Source organism: Phaethon aethereus, assembly GCF_964289735.1.
Source record: "Phaethon aethereus genome assembly, chromosome: Z".
Taxonomy (NCBI): Eukaryota; Metazoa; Chordata; class Aves; order Phaethontiformes; family Phaethontidae; genus Phaethon; species Phaethon aethereus.
The window spans coordinates 38,354,907-38,375,558 of record NC_138577.1 but is presented as its reverse complement, the minus strand read 5'-3'; the positions used below and the strand labels follow the sequence as shown (position 1 = coordinate 38,375,558).

The 20,652-nt window shown below is 37.6% G+C and overlaps 1 protein-coding gene across 1 annotated transcript in view; it reads right to left on the bottom strand.

The window, feature by feature from the left end:
* Positions 1–20,652, bottom strand: part of CNTLN (centlein) — a gene marked incomplete at both ends in the record, with an annotated part of 207,186 nt that overhangs the window by 79,790 nt on the left and 106,744 nt on the right. Inside the window, one exon of the mRNA XM_082013442.1 lies at positions 19,928–20,053. Within this exon, the coding sequence (XP_081869568.1) occupies positions 19,928–20,053 (126 nt within the window). The remainder of the gene's footprint in view (positions 1–19,927; positions 20,054–20,652) is intronic.

Genomic DNA, 20,652 nt, shown 5'->3' with positions numbered 1-20,652 from the left:
GATGGCATCCTGTCCCTCAGGTGTGTCAACCACACCACTCAGCTTGGTGTCATCTGTAAACTTCCTGAGGGTGCACTTGATCCCACTGCCTCTGTTGTTGATGAAGACATTAAACAGGACTAGTCCCAGTACGGAACCCTGAGGGACACCACTTGTAACTGATCTCCGTCTGGACATTGAGCCATTGACCACTACCCTCTGGATGTGACCATCCAACCAATTCCTCATCCATCCAACAGTGCACCCATCAAATCCATCTCTCTCCAATTTAGAGAAAGATGTTGTGAGGGACCATGTCCAAGACCTTACAAAAGTCCAGAGAGACAACATCCATAGCTCTCCCTTGTCCACTGATGTGGTCACTCCGTCATAGAAGGACACTAGGTTGGTTAGGCAGGACTTGCCCTTGGTGAAGCCATGCTGGCTGTCTCAAATCACCTCCCAGTCCTCCATGTGCCTTAGCATAGCTTCTAGGAGGATCTGTTCCATGACCTTCCCAGGCACAGAGGTGAGGCTGATGGGTCACCATTTCAGCTGGGTTTCAGCTACAGTATCTTTCTTAAGAGTCCCTCACTGTTCATAGGCTTTCTGTACTGTTTGTTCTATATTTGGGGGTGTGGAGGTTTTTTTGACCAGTTGCTTCATTTTTATGTGTTTCCCTTTCTGGAAAGTGACTATCCCCAGACCAATTGATTTGGTCCACTCTCTTCTGTTACTGTTTAAATCTAATTTAAAAAAAAAGAAAAACAAACAAACAAACAAACGAGGCAAACATCACATGAACCCATCTACATAAAGGATGAGATGCAGGGAAATACAGGCCTCACCTCTTTTCCTGGGAAAGCTACAGAGCAAATCATCCTGGAAATCATGTCCGATTGAAAATGATTGAAAATAGCTAGCATTTTCGTTTACCAGCCAAAAATCTTGCTTTACCACCAACCTGACCACCTCTGTAAGAAGATGACTGGCTGTAAGAATAAAGGGAGAGCAGGCAATGGTATGTACGTTGAATTTTGCAAGGCATTTGAGATGGTCTCCCACCTCCTTATTGCCAAAACTTGAGATCTGAATGGGAAAGTAGATAAGGTGGCTGAGAAATTGGGTGGACCATTAGGCTCAAAGGGTGATGATCCATGGTGTGGAGAAAAACTGGCAGCTAGCAATTAACAGTATCCCTCAGGGACCCATACGGGAGCCAGTACTGTTTAATGTCTTTACTAGCAGTCCCAAAGATGGGTTAGAGTGCCTCTCACCAAGTTCACAGATGATATAAAATTGAGAGGAGCAACTGATACACTCACGGGAGGGCTGGACCATGGTTCAATGAGCCTCATGGGCAGAAAAAATGGGCTGATGGAAATTTCATGAAGTTCACCAAAGGCAAAGTCCTGCCAGAACAATCCTTTGCAAAGGGATATTCTAGAAGAGCAACTGGCTAGAGACCAGCTTTGCAGAAAAAGTGGGGTCCTTCTGAGCAGCAAGTTGAACATTAGGTAGTGACATGCCTCTGTGTCAAAGGCTAACATACCAGCTGTATAGGCAAGAGTACAGTCAGTTGGTTTTCAGCATTGATTCTATTCAGCACTTCTGAGACTGCATGTGTGTCTGTGTCTAGGTTTGGGCTCCTCCAAGAAAGACACTGACCTACTAGATTAAGTCTAGAAAAGGTGTACCACAATGGTCAGGGGTTGGGCACATGATTTATGGTGACAGGATGAAAGATCTGTGTTTATTCAGTCCTAGGAGAAGGGAAGATTTTATTGCTGTCTACGTAATCCAAGGGTGTAAAAAAGATGGAGTTTGACTTTTCCCAGAGAAGCACAGTGGATGGTATGAGAGCCAATGGACACAAGTTAGAATACATCAAATTCCAACTACATATAAAAAGAAATTGCTCATTAGGCTGGTCAGACCCTGGAACAGTTGCCTAGTAAAGTTCTGAAATCTCCATCCTTGGTCTCCCATCTCCTCCATCCTTTGTCAAAATTTGACAAGATCCTAAGCAACCTCCCAAATTGCCACCGCTTTGAGCAGCAGGTTGTAGAAGACAGCTTCCAGAGGTTCCTTCCTAACCGCACAATGCTGTGCTTCTCATTGTATTGTGATAACTATTAAAGAGAGGCTTTCTCCCTAATGCTTTCTGAAGTAAGTTCCATGTACCACTCAAAATAAAATCCAAACCAGTATTTTTCCCTTTGGTTTCTAAGACTGATTGTTCTAGAAAAGTTACTTATTCCATACAAAATTTGTATCTCTACATCTTGTCTTGGCAAGATCATGATGCACACTCGATGTGGATAGTTGAAACCTTCCATGATTACAGCCTGTCCTTCACAACTCATTGAATCTCGCTTCACATTTTTGCATCACCGTCAGCATCCTGATTATTAAATTTTATTATTAAAATACAGGACTTTTATCCAAAGCATTACACAGTACTCCCTTTTTCTCTAATAGCTGCCTGATACTACACTTAAATAACCCTTTTCATATAGTGCCACTCTCTCACCAGGTAATCCTACTCTGTCATTCCTGCAAAGCTAATACCCAGAGATTACATCTTCCTTCCTCAATGTCACTGAGACACCTAGTGCATCAGGATTGTCATGTGATGCCAAGCAGCCTAGCTCCACATCTTATTTTGGGGGCTTCTAGCACAGAAATACGTGTAAATTATTTCCACATTCTGTTCTTAATATGCCAGTCAGCTACTGTTGACAATATTTCAAAAGAGCTTTCCTTATCTATAATAACCACTACCAACACCCACTTCCTCCTATCCTTAAAAAGAGTCAGTTTACTGCAGGAGCATTCTTGGTGCAAGAGGACATTGTCACATCAGCTGGACAGCAGGTCTCATCTCATTCATGGTCTCATCTAAGACATCAGATTTCTTCTGGCAAACAAGATGTTCTCCTTTCCCAAGATTTATGCTCTTTGCAGCAGCATATATAAAACATGTCTTATATGTAGATAATCATGTTAGATATGTAGATCGACATATCTACATATGTATTATTTACATATGTACATGTTTTATATAATAATGTAGATACATATCTATATGTACATATATGCACATATATACATACATATAATGTAGATACCTATGTTTACACGTTTACATATGTATCTACATTATGTACATATGTATTATCTACATATGTAGATATGTAGATAATCATACATATCACATTAAAACAAACTGAATAAATTGTATTCCACTGGGGAGACTGCCACCTACACTCTGAGCTTAATTTTTTTTCAATCTGGAGAAGCTTACATAGCTATAGACTCCCTTTTTGAACCAATTACTCTCATCCTATCCTATCCTATTCTGTCCTGTCCTGTCCTAACTTAACCTAATTAGCTAGTTAGTTAGTTACTTGGTTTCTTTCATTTTTTCTAATCTCTGAAGCCTGACAATCTTCAGTTCGTAAACTTGTTAAGTTCTGAATGCACAGACCAAGGCCAACAGTTAGCATTGAGCAAATTTTAAGTATTTAACTCATTTGGGAACAGATTCTATGCTGATTCTAGTCAATCTTTTCTTTATGAAAAACAAACATAACACAACCTTCAAACTTTATACTCTACAGAATTTTCATGGCAAATACAGTGTTAACAGAGAAAAATAAAAATATATAATCTGCATGGTCTTGATACATATTACATTCATTATATAAAATCATAAGATTAAAAAGGAATGTACAAGTAATTGTGGCTTTTTATTATGACTGTGCAGTCAAGTGGGTTTTTTTTACTATCATTTATAAGTCTTTTTACACTTCAAGGCAAAAAACAGCAAAAATTGTAATGTGAAGAACCACATACAGAAGCAAGTAGCTCTTCCTTCTCTTCTTGTTGTTCCCAACTCAGTAGTAAAAGGTGCTCTGACACATTTGAGTATTTTTGACATGCTACTCTAGCTAGAACTTAAAAAAAAAAAAGCACCCGTATATGCATTATTAACAAAAAATACACATCTAGTTCAGTTCTCTCAAATTCACCACAAAAAGTACTGTAGCCTGCATATTTTGTTATGCAGGAGGAACAAAAAGGAGCAAAGGGTATAAAGTGGTCTTCTTTAAGAGTACAGTTCTTTGCAGAGGCTCTGTGATTGCTACTTTCCCCAAGAACAAGTGGGCATGATCAGTTGGAAGAAGCATCAAAAGCATCAAAGAAGGGTCAAGTAAGAACTTTGTAAGGAGCAAGAAGGGACTCCAAGGAATTCAAGGTAATTGAAGAAGTCACAGAAAACTGCTGAAATATAATGCAACACAAAGAAAAGATGCAACCTGAAAGAACATAGTGGTAAAAAGCGGGGGGGGGGGGGGTGGATATTTGCTTTCAGCCTTTCATTTACACCATTATCTCTCCCAGTGTCCCATCATACAGATGTGCCAACCTAATAGGTAAGAACAGATTCATCTTCATAAACTTTCCCCTCTCTCTCCAAAAAACATTTCAAGTGGGTCTGAAGACAAACATCGGTGTGTTTTTTCCCCAAAAGTGGGACTGCCTTTAACAGACAACGTCTGCTCCACCAGGCTTTTAAGTGATCCATGTTCAACACTTTTACAAAGCAGATTAAGTACCTGAAGAGACCTGTGATCCCGTTGCATGGACTCTAGTGACATGTGATGCTTCCCTCACTTACTGAGGGTGAAAGGATTGCCTATGCAATCCTTCAACTCAAAGGATCAAAAATAAGCTCTGTGTGTGGTAATGCAGAATACTAACCTACAGGAACCAGAGAGTCAGAAGAGCAGTCTCAAAGTCCAGATACTGTGAATAAAAGCTTCCAACACTGCTTTAGCGGATGAAGGTAATATTTTCTGTAATTATCCTAAGCATATGTTCACTGGATTTACTACACTGTTTTTTGCATCGTTCAGTTTCAATTAACACATCAAACAATGGCAAGAAGAAATGCGCCAGGTTTTGATCCTAATTTCTCTGTGCATTGAAAAACTTGTGTTTGATTTAGCAAGTGCTGAGCAAAGGGCATCATGTTTATGTCATCTGAAAAGATCTGAGACACAAACTGAAGCTGAGAGATGGAATCTTTGAAGATATTTCTAGAGTGGAAAGGTAGTTTCTATGTGAAGTGTTTCTAGCTGATTGTAGTCTTCAGCCCTAGATATTGAAAAGAAATCTTTGAACATTAGTACTTGCCTCCTCCATCTTTTGACAGTAAAAACGCTGGGAGTTGAAGATGTTTCAAGAGTAGGCAATTTTGAGGATGATGTATATTTTAGATGCCCCCCTATGTTAATCTCTGTTTAACTGTGCTTCTAGCAATTTTTTTAGGACTGCTCCACAAATTTCACATTTTACAATTATGTACAATTAAAAGCTTGCCTTAAAAAGAACAGAAAAAGTAATAGCATATTTTAAACTTTTTGTATCTATTTTCAAATAATTTTTCTCCCAATAAATCCACTAGTTACTAAAAAAAGTGAAAGAAATTATAAGTTTACATTGCAGATTAGGTTAATCATCTTTCCTGTTTCAGATTATAATACTGAGTGGTGCAAGTATTTGAGCACAACTCTCCTCCCAGTAGGGAAATTCAGCAATGAGTGTATCTAGGAACTGCAGGAGAACACCAAATCTACAAAAGTTTGGAAACAGTCAACTGTCTGCTTTGTAACACAGAACAGTAACATAGAACATGGAAGATGCTTTCAGTTTGTCCTTTCACAAGTCTCTTAATGACAATATATCAGTTGACAAGCAGGGTTCTTTTTTCATACTGTATATGTTTTTGCTTGAGCAAGCAAATAAAATACATAGCATATGAAATTTATAAATCAGCCTTTTTTGAGGAAAACTAATTTTCTGCCTTTTAAAAATTTATTTTTTTTAATTCTACAGTTGTATTTAAGTTTGTGTGTTATTTCAGCCAGCATCTTATAAACATGATCTCACTACTATGTCTATTACACAATTTGAAAACCTCAACCTTCTAAGCATTTTACAAGAAAGACTTTAAGCTCCATTTGTACAGAGAAAAGCTAGAAATTGAAGTTCATTTAGAGATGATACCCCTGTACAGAAGAAGGAATATAATGTATGCAGGTACCGAAGTGCTGCTAAGCAAACTACCTGCAACATCAACAAAGGAAAAAAAACCCATACAAGTAAGGAATAAGCAAGGAGAAACGGCAATCCTGCAGTTAAGGCTGATGAACCAGGAGAAAAAAAAAAAAAGAAAAAGAAGAGGCCTATGGAAAAAACTAACTTACACAACAGCAGTGATTAAGGTTCTAAATTGAATACATACAGCAATGTAGAACTCAAAAGAAAGTCTATGGTAATTGCAATAGAAAAACAAAAAACTTTCCTTCAGAAAAAAGGATTTGCTTTACAGACTCAGAGAAGATAGACCTTTGAACCATAATTCAAGAACAAACAATGGGATTTGAATACAATGAAAATATGCAGGTCAAGAGGAAAGACAAACAAACCCATGAGTATAAATTGATCACTTCCAGCTCATGATAAATTCACATCTTTGTACCTTTTCTCTTGACAAAGTCAAAGGCTACTACTGCACTTTACAGTCCCTGTCACATTCATGATATGTATTCATTCTATGATTTAATTCAACTTTTTAAAAGTGAAGCTCCTAGGATATAATTTGAAACAACAGAGAGATACCAGAAATGACCTTTACACAAATGTTTATCAAATACTGTAAGTATTCTGACAATTTACACAATCTTTTATATTGATATGTAGGTGTTGAAGCTCCAGAATTCTGTAAACTCTTTAAGCACTGATAAATTGAAGAAAAAAAAATAGAACTAAAATCTAACTAAATTTCTATGTGTTTTAAAAGCAATAAAAAAACTGCTCAAAATTGTCTCTGAAAATTTGCATAAAACACCTTCTAGCTGTATATATGAATAACCTTAGGCAAAGGAGATATTCATTATTACAAATACCTATCAGCAATCCAGATGAAAAGAAAGTAAGTAACCATTCAAACTTTATGAAATTTCACTAAACTCAAAGTCTAAACTCATATCTGCCATGGTAATGCTAAGACAGTGAGCCACTTCTAAAAGCTTGCAATGTTGAAATTGCAATTACCACTTGGCCCGTATCTAGATGTATTCTTTACACAGGTTCATTTCAATCAGTTTGGTTTGTTTTTTTAATCTGAAAAGGTTTAAAACATTTTCAAAACATGGCAAACCACTCTTTCTGATGAAACTGGGAAAGTCTTTTCAGTCCTGGTTAGTTTATAGTCAATGTTTCTAGAGTCCTGAAGATGACTGTGTAACTAAGTACCCTGAAAATTTACAGCAACACCCTACCAAATTTGCAAATAATGAACGTATCCTAACTACAAGTGACTTACATGATTGCTATTTCTAGCAAGGTCAAGTGCAAGATCCTGTACATGCGTCAGGGCAATCCCAAGCACAAACACAGGCTGGGCAGAGAATGGACTGAAAGCAGCCCTGAGGAGAAAGACTTGGGGGTACTGGTGGATGAAAAGCTCAAGACAACCTGGCAGTGTGCACTTTGTAGCTCAGAAGGCCAACCATATCCTGGGCTGCATCAAAAAAAGTGTGGCCAGCAGGTCGAGGGAGGCGATTCTTCTCCTCTACTGTGCGCTCGTGAGAACCCACCTGAGGTACTGCTTTAGGCCCTGGAGCCCTCAACATAAGAAGAACATGGATCTGTTGGGGCGGGTCCAGAAGAGGGCCACAAAGATGATCAGAGGGATGGAGCACCTCTCCTATAAGGAAAGTCTGAGAGACTTGGGGTTGTTCAGTTTGGAGAAGAGAAGGCTCCGGGAAGACCTTACTGCAGCCTTCCAGTACCTGAACAGCACCTACGAGAAGGCTGGAGAGGGACACTTTAGAAGGGCATGTAGTGATAGGACAAGGGGTATGTCTTTAAACTGAAAGAGGATAGATTTAGATTGGGCATAAGGAAGAAATTCTTCACTATCAAGGTGGTGAGGCACTGGAACGGATTGCCCAGAGAAGCTGTGGATGCCCCATCCCTGTAAGTGTTCAAGGTCAGATAGGAACAGGGCTTTGAAAAACCTGGTCTAGTGGAAGGTTTCCCCGAGTAATACACTAATCCTGAAAATCTTATTTAAAGTATGTATTCAGTGCCCCCCCTCAACTTTCTGCTCAGGACCATTTCTTAAAGAGGGAGAAAGAAGGACTGGTTTTGCAATGTGTTTGAGAGAGTAATAAAACTAGTGGACTGAAAAAAAATCCAGAACTTATGACTGATTCCAGAAAAAAAAGCCTTTCTCTTATTTATAGTCTAATGTTATATTTTCTACTAGCTTTGCTAAGTTCGAATCATAGACCATCAGGTGGGTGGAAAGTGACTTAAAGATATACAAAAACCTAGAAACTGGTGTCCTGCTCTTTGCCTTTATACAGACCTGAAATTGTATCATGACCTTGAGCCTTCTGCATAGAGATGTTATGCTGCTCGTAAGTATATCTGGTAGAATTTGACTCTGCTTCTTCAGTAATTCTTTCTCAACAATAAGCATTTTCTTATCTGGATCCAAAACAAGTCGAAAACCCAATGAGACCTTTTGACAATATAACCTACTCCAAAATACTTTTAATGTTTACTCTGTTGACAAGAAACAGACCAAGACAGCAGCAGTCTTAGATGCTGTACACTATATGGTCAGACAACAACTTTCAACTCCTTCCTAGGCAAGGAGAAGCCATTGAGTCCTTGAATTAACAGGAATCAGCACCCTAAATCAGCAGGAATCTCCTGGCACTTCCTAAAAGACTGGTAGTATCTTCTAATATGGCAAGTCAGAAGTAGAATTGTGTCCCTGTTTTCACATCCCAAGAACCACCTCAAAGTGTTTTTTTTACTGTCATCAACTTCAGGAAAGTTGATCTTCTTGCTTGTAACATATGTCTACAAAAGGCACCAAGAGGAGCAGGAAAGCACGCAGCACCCTGTTTTATGTATCAATGCTTAATTTCTATCCTCCATGATTGCCACAGTCTCACTTGGCAATATTATAACAAGTATGGTAAGAAATCAAGAGAGATCAAATCTATCCAGCTAATAGTTTACACTGGCATTGCATACATTTTTAAAGGTACTGACCTTGACTCACAATTATGATAACTGCTCTTTCCAGTATCATACAATATTCTGAATTCTATTTTATGGCATTATAAGACTTTTGATTACTCCTCCATTATTTAGTTATTTTTTTAATACTCGCCCATTTCGAATATAGGAAGAGATAGCTTAATAAAAACTGTGCTATAGAATGCATTTTGCCAGAGGAATTTCTTCTGATTTCTTTTAGATTATAGCTAGGCATCAGCAAGAAATTCTCTGTAACAGTTGCTTACTTATCAAGTTACTAGAATAGGCAAAATGCGCGAACCATCTGCATATAAGCAGGGCTTCTGGAAAATATACGTTCTTGCTAGAACAAAATTTCCTAGCACTCATCATTTTAAATTGTCAGCAGTTCTAAAGATACCATCAGGAGCCCTCAAACAGCTCCAAATCTAAGGTACATGTACACATGCACACTTGGGTCTCAATGCATTAAAGATAAGGTAATTTGGAAAGATAGCCTGAACTATAGCATAAACTTTCTCTTTGCACTTACCAGTTTAAAGGGCTCCTTCCCTCAAGAGCTGCCAACCCTAGGTTAACCCATTGCCAGAGGACTCTAGTTAGTCCTCTAGCAAATCACCACCTCCTGAGTAATACACATCCCACAAGTCAGCCATTGCTCATCAGCAGCTTTCAGCATTCACAGGGAGGGCCAGGAGGAGACTCCTACGCTCCTCTGCATACAGATAAAAGGAATTAAGAGAGCAGGCTCATGGCAGTCTAAAATAAACATCCAAACAAACAATAAGTTTTTTTTCCATTTGTCCCAGGGAATTTTATCTGGAAAATAAAACCAAGCTGAGAATCTCATTTCTAATAGAGCTGAATACATAAGAAGGAATAATCCACTGAGGAAACCGACTCCTTACCAAGGATTGTAAAACTGCAGCAGGATGACTCTTTGGAGAAATAAGCAGAACCAGCCACAATCTCCTAATGCACACTGTTACTGGTGTGGACAGGTATCAGGGGGCTAGTGCAGGAGCTGCTGCAGTCAGGGAATCCTTCCTCTGAGTCCAAGAGGTTAACTATTGCCTTTTCAAATGTTTTCCTCCAGAGTCATGGAAGATTGTTAAAGACTGGAAATCCGAATTAAGAAGAGAATCAGACAGAAAAAGACTGCTAAGCAAGCTTTGCATGCTCTTTATTAGGGTCCTTAAAAAGGGACAGGGGACAGTAGTGTTGCTTATTACAGAAACCAAAATAAATAAGTTTTAAAGACACCAGGTCAAAGTAGTGCCAGGGATTTTGTTCTTATTCAAAGCCAAGCCAAACAGCCTAATAATCCTTGCAAGGAAAATGGGACAGCAGAGGAAGCTCTCTTTTCTTCCCCTCAAAAAAGAAAGTAGCTTGAGAAGAAAGACAGCAGATCAACATAGAAAGGTCTTCTTGGTAAGCAAAACAGAATTGTGCTTTTTGTTCATGAATCTTCAAAATGGTAAAAATTCTACTCTTTAAAACTAAAGTAGAATGCATGTGGACTTTACACATACTTCTGTAAAAAACCCACGCAGAAAACAGAGGAAGAGGCTGTTCATAAATCAGGATGGGGAGTCTGATACACCATAATGCAAACACTAATTTTAATTTTCTACTACTCAAAAATTATTTAGAGTTATGAGAACCAAGCTAGGCAGAAACTTTTACATCCAACTTTTACATGTGAAATACTACTCTGACAGAAATTCTTCACTTTGTTCCTACAGCATTATGATTCAAGAACATTTGCCTGCAGTAAGGGCAAAATATGCTTTTTTCATGGGTCTGTATATTTATGTGTCAACTGACAGCCTTGGGAGGTGAGAGTAAACCTGGGAGCAGGTGTTTGATCTAGACTGTGCGAGAGAGCAAAAACCATTACATATGTCTGGGGATAATGCTGCCAAAAGAAGTGTAAAGCAAAAAGTACTAGCATTACTTACATTTTGTGAAAACTCAAACTATTCAGAATGATTTACTGGAATTCCTTTACAGGAAGAAAATTGTAAACTTACAGTTTAGACAAAGAAACTTGTTGTCTTAATTAAGCAAGGAAATGGAATATTTGACTATACAGAGTCATTGAACTATCTATCTTTGTCCATTCACTTCCCAGAAATATGTCTTTATCACTCTTGTTTCCCAATTCAGTCACTTATAGGATGGATGAAAATTGCAGCAAGTGCTATCTGTTGGTGCTAAGTAAAGTCTCTCTGATTTACAACCAACATTTAGGAGTGAAAAAGGATAAAAGCAACTCCCCCCACACCAATTCAATGTCTGTTCACATAACCAAAAAGTGAACAGTGTCATAGTTGTCAAGAATGAGTTTTGAGATATATTTCAAATTAATAGTCACTCAAAAACCAAAGATGCACTAGTGACTAGCGACTAAAATAATTTCAACATGTAGCATAACCTTCAGCTTTCATTGCATCTACCATTTAGCATTCTTTCATTTGTTTTACTGTAGCACAAAACCCAGCTGACTGACCAAAAGATGTTTTTTTAAAAAAAGTTACATTGTGTGAATTTAATTTTAATTTTTTCATTGCTTTATAACAAGACCATTAGAACAGTCTCACAAACAGTATTTACCTGCCCTTAGTTCAGAAAGGATTCAGCGTGAAGGGCCATGACTGGGCTACCAGTGTAATCAGCGTAACTCAGAGAAGCACACAGGGTGAGGGCTCCATTGCATGAATATCAAGACAGTTTTATTGTCACATCTGCTTTTAACCTTTATATAAACCTCATATGACAAACACACTGAAGTCTCTATTACCTACAGCCTATTTTTAGTATGGAACTGGTTTCCAATAATGCAAAGTAAGGATCCAAATCAATTTCTTAAATTATTTCATACACTGAAATACTTGAGTTTTAGGAAAATTTGGAAGATTCCATGTTTATTCTCAAGTGATTGTGTTTGAATAAAGCAAATACAACAATATTTCTTAGAACACACATTCTGAACTCTTTACAAATTAGAAAAAGATCCAAAAACATTAAGATAGATTAAACTTTTGTAGATATAAGCATATTCTGCCTCATGCAGCAAAAGACAGCCAAATAGATCATCACAAAGATCATGCTGAGCCACAATAAAGGTCCACTTCACTCCACATCTGAATTTCTGGAATTCCAGAACTGTACACTTCAGGAAAGAGTTCAAAAAATAGGGCAAGGACACATAAATATTGCCTAAAAATTGTCATTGGAAAATATTATTTGCAGTCTTTGAAGAACCGTAATGTCTCTAGTTGTTTGCAAAATTCAGTTCTGGAAGTTCTGTATGCTAATAGCAAAGCTGAAATATACCTAAACTTGAAAACTTGCTATTTCCCTTCCAAAATCAGTAACATGCAAGGAAAATGGAAAACTAGCATTGTATACTAAGTTAAGCTGTTACCAGAAAGCACCAAGCAGTGCTGTCCTTACCAGAATTCCCAGGAACTCCACAGAAGGTGTTTGAGAGAAACCTGCATTCATTACTCCTTCATTATTCTCTTAATAAGCCTGACAGCTTATGTTACTAGCTTTGGTGTGCTTTGGTGCTATAGATTGCGGGTTCACAGGCTTCTTACTATGAACATTCAGTACAGTTTAACAAGATATATGTAGTACTTTGTTTTTATACATACATATATATCTGTAGGCTAATAAATTGGACATTTCCATCTAACTGCTGAAGAACTGTTGCCTAGGCAATAGAGATAAGAAAAAGACAGCATTCTCACAAGCAGTGTGCTTACCTATAATACAATATTTTATTTCTGTAAGACTCAGATAATCTACAGAAATCACTGTGATTCAACAGCAGGGCAGGCAATACAACAGCAAGTTTGCCAATGACACTGAGCTGTGTGGTGCAGTTGACACACTGGAGGGAAGGGATGCCATGCAGACAAGACTTGACAGGCTTAAGAGGTGGGCCCATGTGAACCTCATGAGGTTCAACAAGGCCAAGAACAAGGTCCTGCACATGGGTCAGGGCAATCCCAAGCACAAATACAGGCTGGGCAGAGAACAGATTGAGAGCAGCCCTGAGGAGAAGGACTTGGGGTTGTTGGTTGAGGGGAAGCTCAGCATGACCCATCAGTGTGCACTGTGTAGCCCAGAAAGCCAACCATATCCTGGGCGGCATCAAAAGAAGTGTGGCCAGCAGGTCAAGGGAGGTGATTAGGTCAGGCTGGACTGGGTTTTAAGCAACCTGGTCCAGTGGAAGATGTCCCTGCCCATGGAAAGGGTGTTGGAATTAGATGATCTTTAACACTCCTTCCAACCCAAATCAGTCTAAGATTCTGTGATTCTGTCCAAGCAATACAAAGGGAAGCTAACTTAGAGTCCCTACCTTTCTCCAACATCTCTGCTGTTCTTGCCCCTGATAGTGCCCAAATTTTATGATTAATGCAACTTCATTCTGCCTTTCCCTGTTTGTGTATCATGGAATAATGTTTAATGGCATCACTGCCTGTTTTCAGTATGACACAGTCTCGTCATGTATGAGAAGGTATTGAAGTACTACAGCCTGCTTATGGAGACTTCATAATACTACTTGGACTTTGAACAAATACCTGCAGACAAGAAAAGTCTGATTAAATATGGAAGAACAAAGGAAAAACATCAAGACATCTGATTCCCAAAAACACAGCAAGCCCCAAATTTGTCTGTTAGCTAGGATGCAGAAAATTACAAGATCTGGTGGGCACAGGTAAGAATAGTTCTAGAGACAAGCTTAACAATTAAAGAACATTAATCTCCTCATCCCTTACAGATCACCCTCATTGGAAAACAACAATATATTTGTTTCAGTTAGCTGACACAGTGCCTTGTGAGAATGTAACTGGAAGCTTGCTAGGAAAGAGAAAATAATTCTCTTCACAAAATGGGCCATGTAAGTTAATTATGCAAAAGCCCCTAAATGACTTCCTGTGGCATTTACAGTTCTGACTTTGGTCCTTTAAAAAGTCTTTTAAAAACTGCACTCTGTAGTACAGCTAATGCTGCTGTTTTCTTATGTTTTAAATTATTTGTAGTGGTTTTAGCCAACAGCTGCACTGTTTCAAGTTCACAGACTTGAGCCTGACTGCTATTTCCACTGAGAAATGTTCAGTCCAGTCAGTGAGCATACACCTTTGTCGGAAACCCCTAAGACCAGCTGCGTAATTTAGGCTCTAATTGTTTTCAGTAGAAAAAAAGGTGGTATTTTAGATTCAGCAATCTTTTTATCCACCCAAAACCTAAAGAAATACATATACATCATTATTTTAACTATACTTGGCTTTGCAGTATAGAATTACTAATTGCAGTAAAAAGTAAACAAGAGACCTGAACTATAAGACTTAAGTATTTTGCAGTAAGAAGCCTGCTATGTCCCAGCACTCCTAAAACTGAAGAACAGAAAGATTACTTTACAGAGATAGTACGTATGTCACAAGGGCTGTACACAGTAGGTGATACTTCTTAACACCAATGTTTCATGAATGAACTTTGGTCCAAATTAATTTGGAACACAATGTAGCTATCAAGTGGAACAGAGAAAAAAAAAATATTGTAGTACTTGGATGTCACAGACAACAATAGAGGTTTAAAAACTAAAAGTCTCTGATGACCAGCTATTTCCTGTTTAGCCAAAGAGACTGTCAAGGTGATCAAAACTGCATTTTTTCAGCAGGTTCTCTAGAAAAAAAGAAAAAGACACATTCAAGAAGCAGAGGAACTAATAAAACCTAAGACTGTGTTTCTTACTGCCACCATTCTAGAACAGTAAATTTAGCTTTCCTCCACCATACCCATTCAGACAGATAGAAAAGGCAAGAGGCATCACACACTGTTGCTGGTCCCAAGTTAGGCTCTTGCCAACTGGCCGGTAAGATACCACTACACAGGGTACAGAACAGTTGCTTTGACTCTACAAAGAATAAAGAAAGCAGTAAACACGAGGTCTTGTTTTCCTAAAAAGGCAAAGCCAGTAAGGAACCTTTATTAAATTGCTGCTATAGGAGAGTAAGAATGCTACCAAGCTTGCAGTGATTCCACATGCTTCAAAGATCCATAGCACACTTCCTGCATGGACATGCACAGCTACCCAGGCACTCAGAGGAAAGAAGGACTATGAAAGATTCTTTGAATGATGCAGCTATCTCTTTCACTTTATAAATGTTTCCTCCTTATCACTAGCTGCATATGACCATACCATACAGACAACCAATTTCCAGCTAGCTGTGAAGATGATGACTTATGTCCTAATGTCTTATGTCGAAGAATATACTATGTCAAATAACTCAGCGTTGCTAGTATCGATTACAAGATCTCCTACAAAGTAATCCAGAATGAAAGATGTAAAATTGCAAAGCTTCCACAACAGTTTATATACAGTCAACAATACCTTTACAAAGTCTGTACATAAAGGCCAAAGGGACAGGGTATCCCTATACTCCAGCAAATGAGAATTTAATATGGAAATGCAAAGTAGTTTAAATTAGCTAGCTTGCAATCAAGTAGCAGTTCAATTGGACATGCTACATACTAATTTACCCTGTATTTCAGCAAAACTCAAATAATATACATACAAAAATGACTCTAACTAATGTGGGAAGAAAATACCGACGGACGTATCTTTCAATACAATTCTACAGAAAGTAAGACAACATTTAGCATTTAAAGCCAAGATTAAAAATAATCTATCTAAAAACTTGAGAACTATCCTAGATTTATATATATCTGTGTGTATTTTTATATCTCTATCTATAAAAATGTATCTATCTGTCTGTAAAATGCTATGCCTATTTTCATTGAAGATACTCCAGTTCTATGCAGCTACAAGATACTGAATCTGAAAGCACTGGTGTTGCACAGCTGAATAAAAGACATTTCAAATTTTTTATGTTCTTAGATCTTTCTCTTGCAAGTTTTCATCAGTTTCATGCAGCTTAAATAAAAATATATTTATACAAGCATGGGTCACTCTCCTCCTCAACTAAGTGTTAACTCCTATTTGAATACTGCTATGTTTTTCTGTTTGCTTAAAGGAGAGAAAAGGTGATCAAATCCCCTGTTTTTCTTAACACAGAACATGAACATGAGTACACTACCTGCTTCTGTAGCCTGCAGTAACATGGTACTTAACAGGAAATGACTGCAGCATAACAGTGGTATTGCATACTTCATAGGGAAAATGACCCATATGAGAAGACCAAACTGGGACATCCTAGCAGAGCTGTGGAATTATTTTCACTTGGCCATTAGCATTAATGAACACTTCAAGGAATACTTAGCAAATTTATTTCAACTAACTCTTTTTGGTCCTGTTTGTAATTCTTTAATTTTGCCATGAGTTTAGCTGGTAGCTGCTATGGAATTTCTTAACACAATGAGTTGTAAAGGCTTAAAAGTTAGACTATTTTCTTAGCTACTGGTTCAGATCTCAAAGTGAACTGAAATTTTGGAACTTTTGTTTTTGTTTTAATAATAAAGACTTTTAAAAATTAGATTTTATAACTCATAAAACTAAAAATGCAGCTTTAAATCCACATCATATAAATCGTGGAATATAATCTGATATTCTTTGTGGAAGAGTCAATAGCGGGGAGAAGGCTTAACAAAGAATTCAGATAAAACTATTACTAAAAACAGTTTCTGTAAAATCAGAGAATAATTATTCTGTAATGCACTTAGTATAAAGATAAATCATATTAATAATGATTCCAGGGAAATGTTGGGACATTCAAGAGAAATGCATAAAGCATTGCGCACACACCGAACAATCACAGTTTATTGATTATTACATTTTACTAAGAGTATGGGATTGTAACAATACAGAAATACTGTCTTTTATATGCAAGCGGCTCAAATTTATACATCATTAATCGTGGAGAGGATGCAGCCAATGGCTCTGAAACATATTTCATTACTAATTGCAAAGTAATACAACATGCACATACTATTCTTTACTAATCAAAAAGTAAAAAAATGGTAGTAACAATGCCACACATTCTGCATCAACATTCTCCAAAAAGTAACTCTGACATTAGGCATTCTGAACTTCATGAAAACAGAAAACTTCTTGTATTTTTAAAAAGAGGTCCTTAAATTTAAGTTCTAAACCCTGTATTTGTCTGTGTGTTACTGTCCAGCTTGAAAGGTGCATAATGTTTAGTAGCTTACATGAAAGTCAAAGGAATCCCTGCCTGTGATGAGAGGAAAACTTTATTAAAGGACTTGACACAAATTCTTTCCACCAACTTCAACAGAACTTGGACTTACGCATCAACAGAACAAGTGACTTCCCAAGTAACTTCAGTTTTTCCTGACTTAAAAACAGATTTCTTAACTTACAAATTGATTGTGTACAGTGTGCTAGTATTGGTAATGACTGCATTTTGGAGCCTGCGACATGCATCTACAGGCTTTCTTTGATTTTAACCTATACTTATTTACTTTCCATCTATTCTCAGAGCAATGGACGTGGAAGTTAAAGACATTTTACATCACTGTTCTACCCCTGGAAAGAAGGGAGGGAGGAAGGGACGGAAGATCTTCCTTACAGGTAAAACAAATAAACAACAACAAATAATGTTTTTCTAACATTCACTCTCTGGCATAGTCACAGAAATTGCACATATTTAAAGTTAAAACAGACTGAAACCAAAATAAAATCCCTACACAGACACTGTTTTTTAAACAATGCTACATTGGATTTGGCTTATACTTGTTCTAAATCAACTTAAGCTAACAATCAGTAGGGTCTATCAAATTAAGTACATCCACAAAAACTATGGACTAACCTGATTTACTTACATTGTTTGTAAAAATCACACATAGAAGTAATTGGTACAAGTCTGCAGATCATGTCATTTATCTATCTATCTATGTATTTATTTATTCTATCCATAGAGCTTAAGAAAGAATACATGCAATATAAAGAAGCCCTATCCACAGATCTAAAAAGCACACTAAATTTAGTATTGACTTTCTTAAGAAAAGGAGCTCAGATCTTGAAATGCTGACTTGCCTCAACAAATTAAAGACAGTCGTTATCAGACACAGACATTCAAGATAGATACAAAAAACATAGGAGTTAGGTTTTCATTCCTTCCTTATTTCAACTAACAATAAGCCACACTGCCCATAAGGAATAAAAAGCCACATAAGGAGTTCACCTTAATGATCATAATGGTGCACTGGCTTCTTACTAAGTACTATGCAGAATTTCAAGAACTCACTTTGACTTAAAAATTCAGTATTTTGAACAGCTCAGCTGTTTGCTTATGCCATTTCACCACACTTTAGTCAAGGTCACTGATCGGCAATGTACCAGGCATAAGAATGTTCCCCATAAATGTGACTGCACAGGAGCTCTAGAAAAAACAGCCCAACTGTACCAACCTTCAGGGTGTGCACAATATATAAGCAATCTCTCTTTTATGGCTTTGTGTGAAAAGGAGAAACTTATCCTATTGCTCCTGAGTTACTGTTGCCTGTAGTGCATGTGTTGATTACTGATGGAAGGATAATTACAACCGTAATTGTATGTATGGCAGGAAAGTGCTCCCTCCTACATAAAAATAAAAATAAACAAAAGTAGTACATGTGATAATTTGTTGTCATAGTTTCAAAACAGCAAAGAGGTGATGATAAAGTGACAGGAACAGGCACACAATTGTAACTGGTAGATATAAGAATACCCCATGCAACACGGCTACTGGCAATATTGTATGTAATACACTAAAGCAGTTTATGGGCAACACAAGGACTTAGATACTACAAAACAATTTGCTGGTGTTGAAATTCTGTGCTAGCAGCCTTCATGGTATCTCCACAAAATCGCTTTACATTGTGACCCATTGGGAAAACACATTTTCTTTAATGCTGACATAAACAAAGTCTGAATAAAAGTTCCTACAATGTCTTGATTCTTAGATTAAAAAAAGATAAACTTGACTTACAGAAAGTGTTAAATAGCAGCAAAGAGCTAATTATACCATACTAACTTCTTTTTGTCTAGTATAAAAGGACATTTTCTTACTTTGCCTGGCTGAGTGTAATAGCCTATGAATTATGAGATCAAAGCAGCAAACTGTATGTTTTCTAAAGTAAGAGTTTCCTTCACCAAGTTTTACACTTACTACAGCTAAAAGAGCTGTGTGAAGGGATCAGCACTAAACCCAAAGGACAGGCTGTGCACAGCAAGAAAGAGAGCAACTCCCTCGTGCTTTTTGCAGGTCACTACCAAGGACCATGTTAGCAGATCCACACCAGACCCTTAACAGGCAGCTCTGCTGCTACCAGTAATTAGCTTGGACAGCTCTGGCTCCAGGAGTAGCAGCAAGGCTACACCATAATGAGCTCAGCTGGGATTAGCAGGACAGGGCAGGGAACCAAGAGAGCTGAGGCATTCTGCATTGCGTATGTATCACAGAGATCAAACAAGGATGGCTGGCTAGGTTATCCCCTCACCACCTCATTCCAAAAATGAAGCACGGCAGTGTGTAAAATACAGGCTAATGAAGAGCGACACCTCCAACAGATGAGAGCCACATTAATTAACACAATCCCTAGATCATGGAATACAGTTTCTGTTAGTGCTAGCAAACTTGTAACTTGTCACTGATTTAAGAGGGGGGAAAAAAAAGAAAAAAAAAGAGCTGATGCTTTCCTTTTCTGCTTTTGGTAGAACATGGCTTTATTTTGGAACTTTGCAAGGAATTCCTCTTATGCGGCCTGCAAAGCTCTACCTGCAGAAAAACAGCAGAATTATTTCTTTATGTAAACACCATTTAAGAAACAAACTCACTTTTCAATCAATAGCTTTTTGTGTTCCCTTTTGAAAAAAGCCAGTTCATTCCACACAGCATCAGTATCCTCTTGACAAAGCTGACGGGGGTCTGCATGCTGGTATCTGCTTTTACTACTTTCAGTCCTGTTCATGAGTAAAAAAGAGGTTGGTTGTTTTCAAATATCTACAAGTTTTAGGATCACAAGAATAAAAACATCCTTGCTTTCAGAAAATACAAATTTTAAACTGTCGCATCAACTGAACATAAATCATGTATGATGCATACATTCTGTGAGCCATGAAACCTTAAATGTGGTATTATAGAAAAGTTCAATTACACAGTTTCAGACAGAAATCGTGCTAGTATGGCACCATGGCACTCAACTGACATGTGGCAGAGCAATGTCACCACACTCACTGTCAACATTCCTTACAATACTGGTATGAGAAAGCAGAAAGTAAAATTATCACACAATCTCTTGCAAAAAAAATGGGACAGCCACCAGATTGCCTAATGCCTCTGCAAACCAATCTGGAAATTGCACTAATGGTCACTGTAAATCAAACTGTTGATCTACTGTGGAATGAAAGAATAAGCTATCTATGGATAAGATGGTGCATCAGGAAAAAGCATGCTGAATTTAGAAGCACAGAAAAAGAAAATATTTCACGGTTTTTCTGTCATTAAAATATTTCTATGTATTTTAATAATGCAAAATATAAAAATAGTATTAATAAAAATC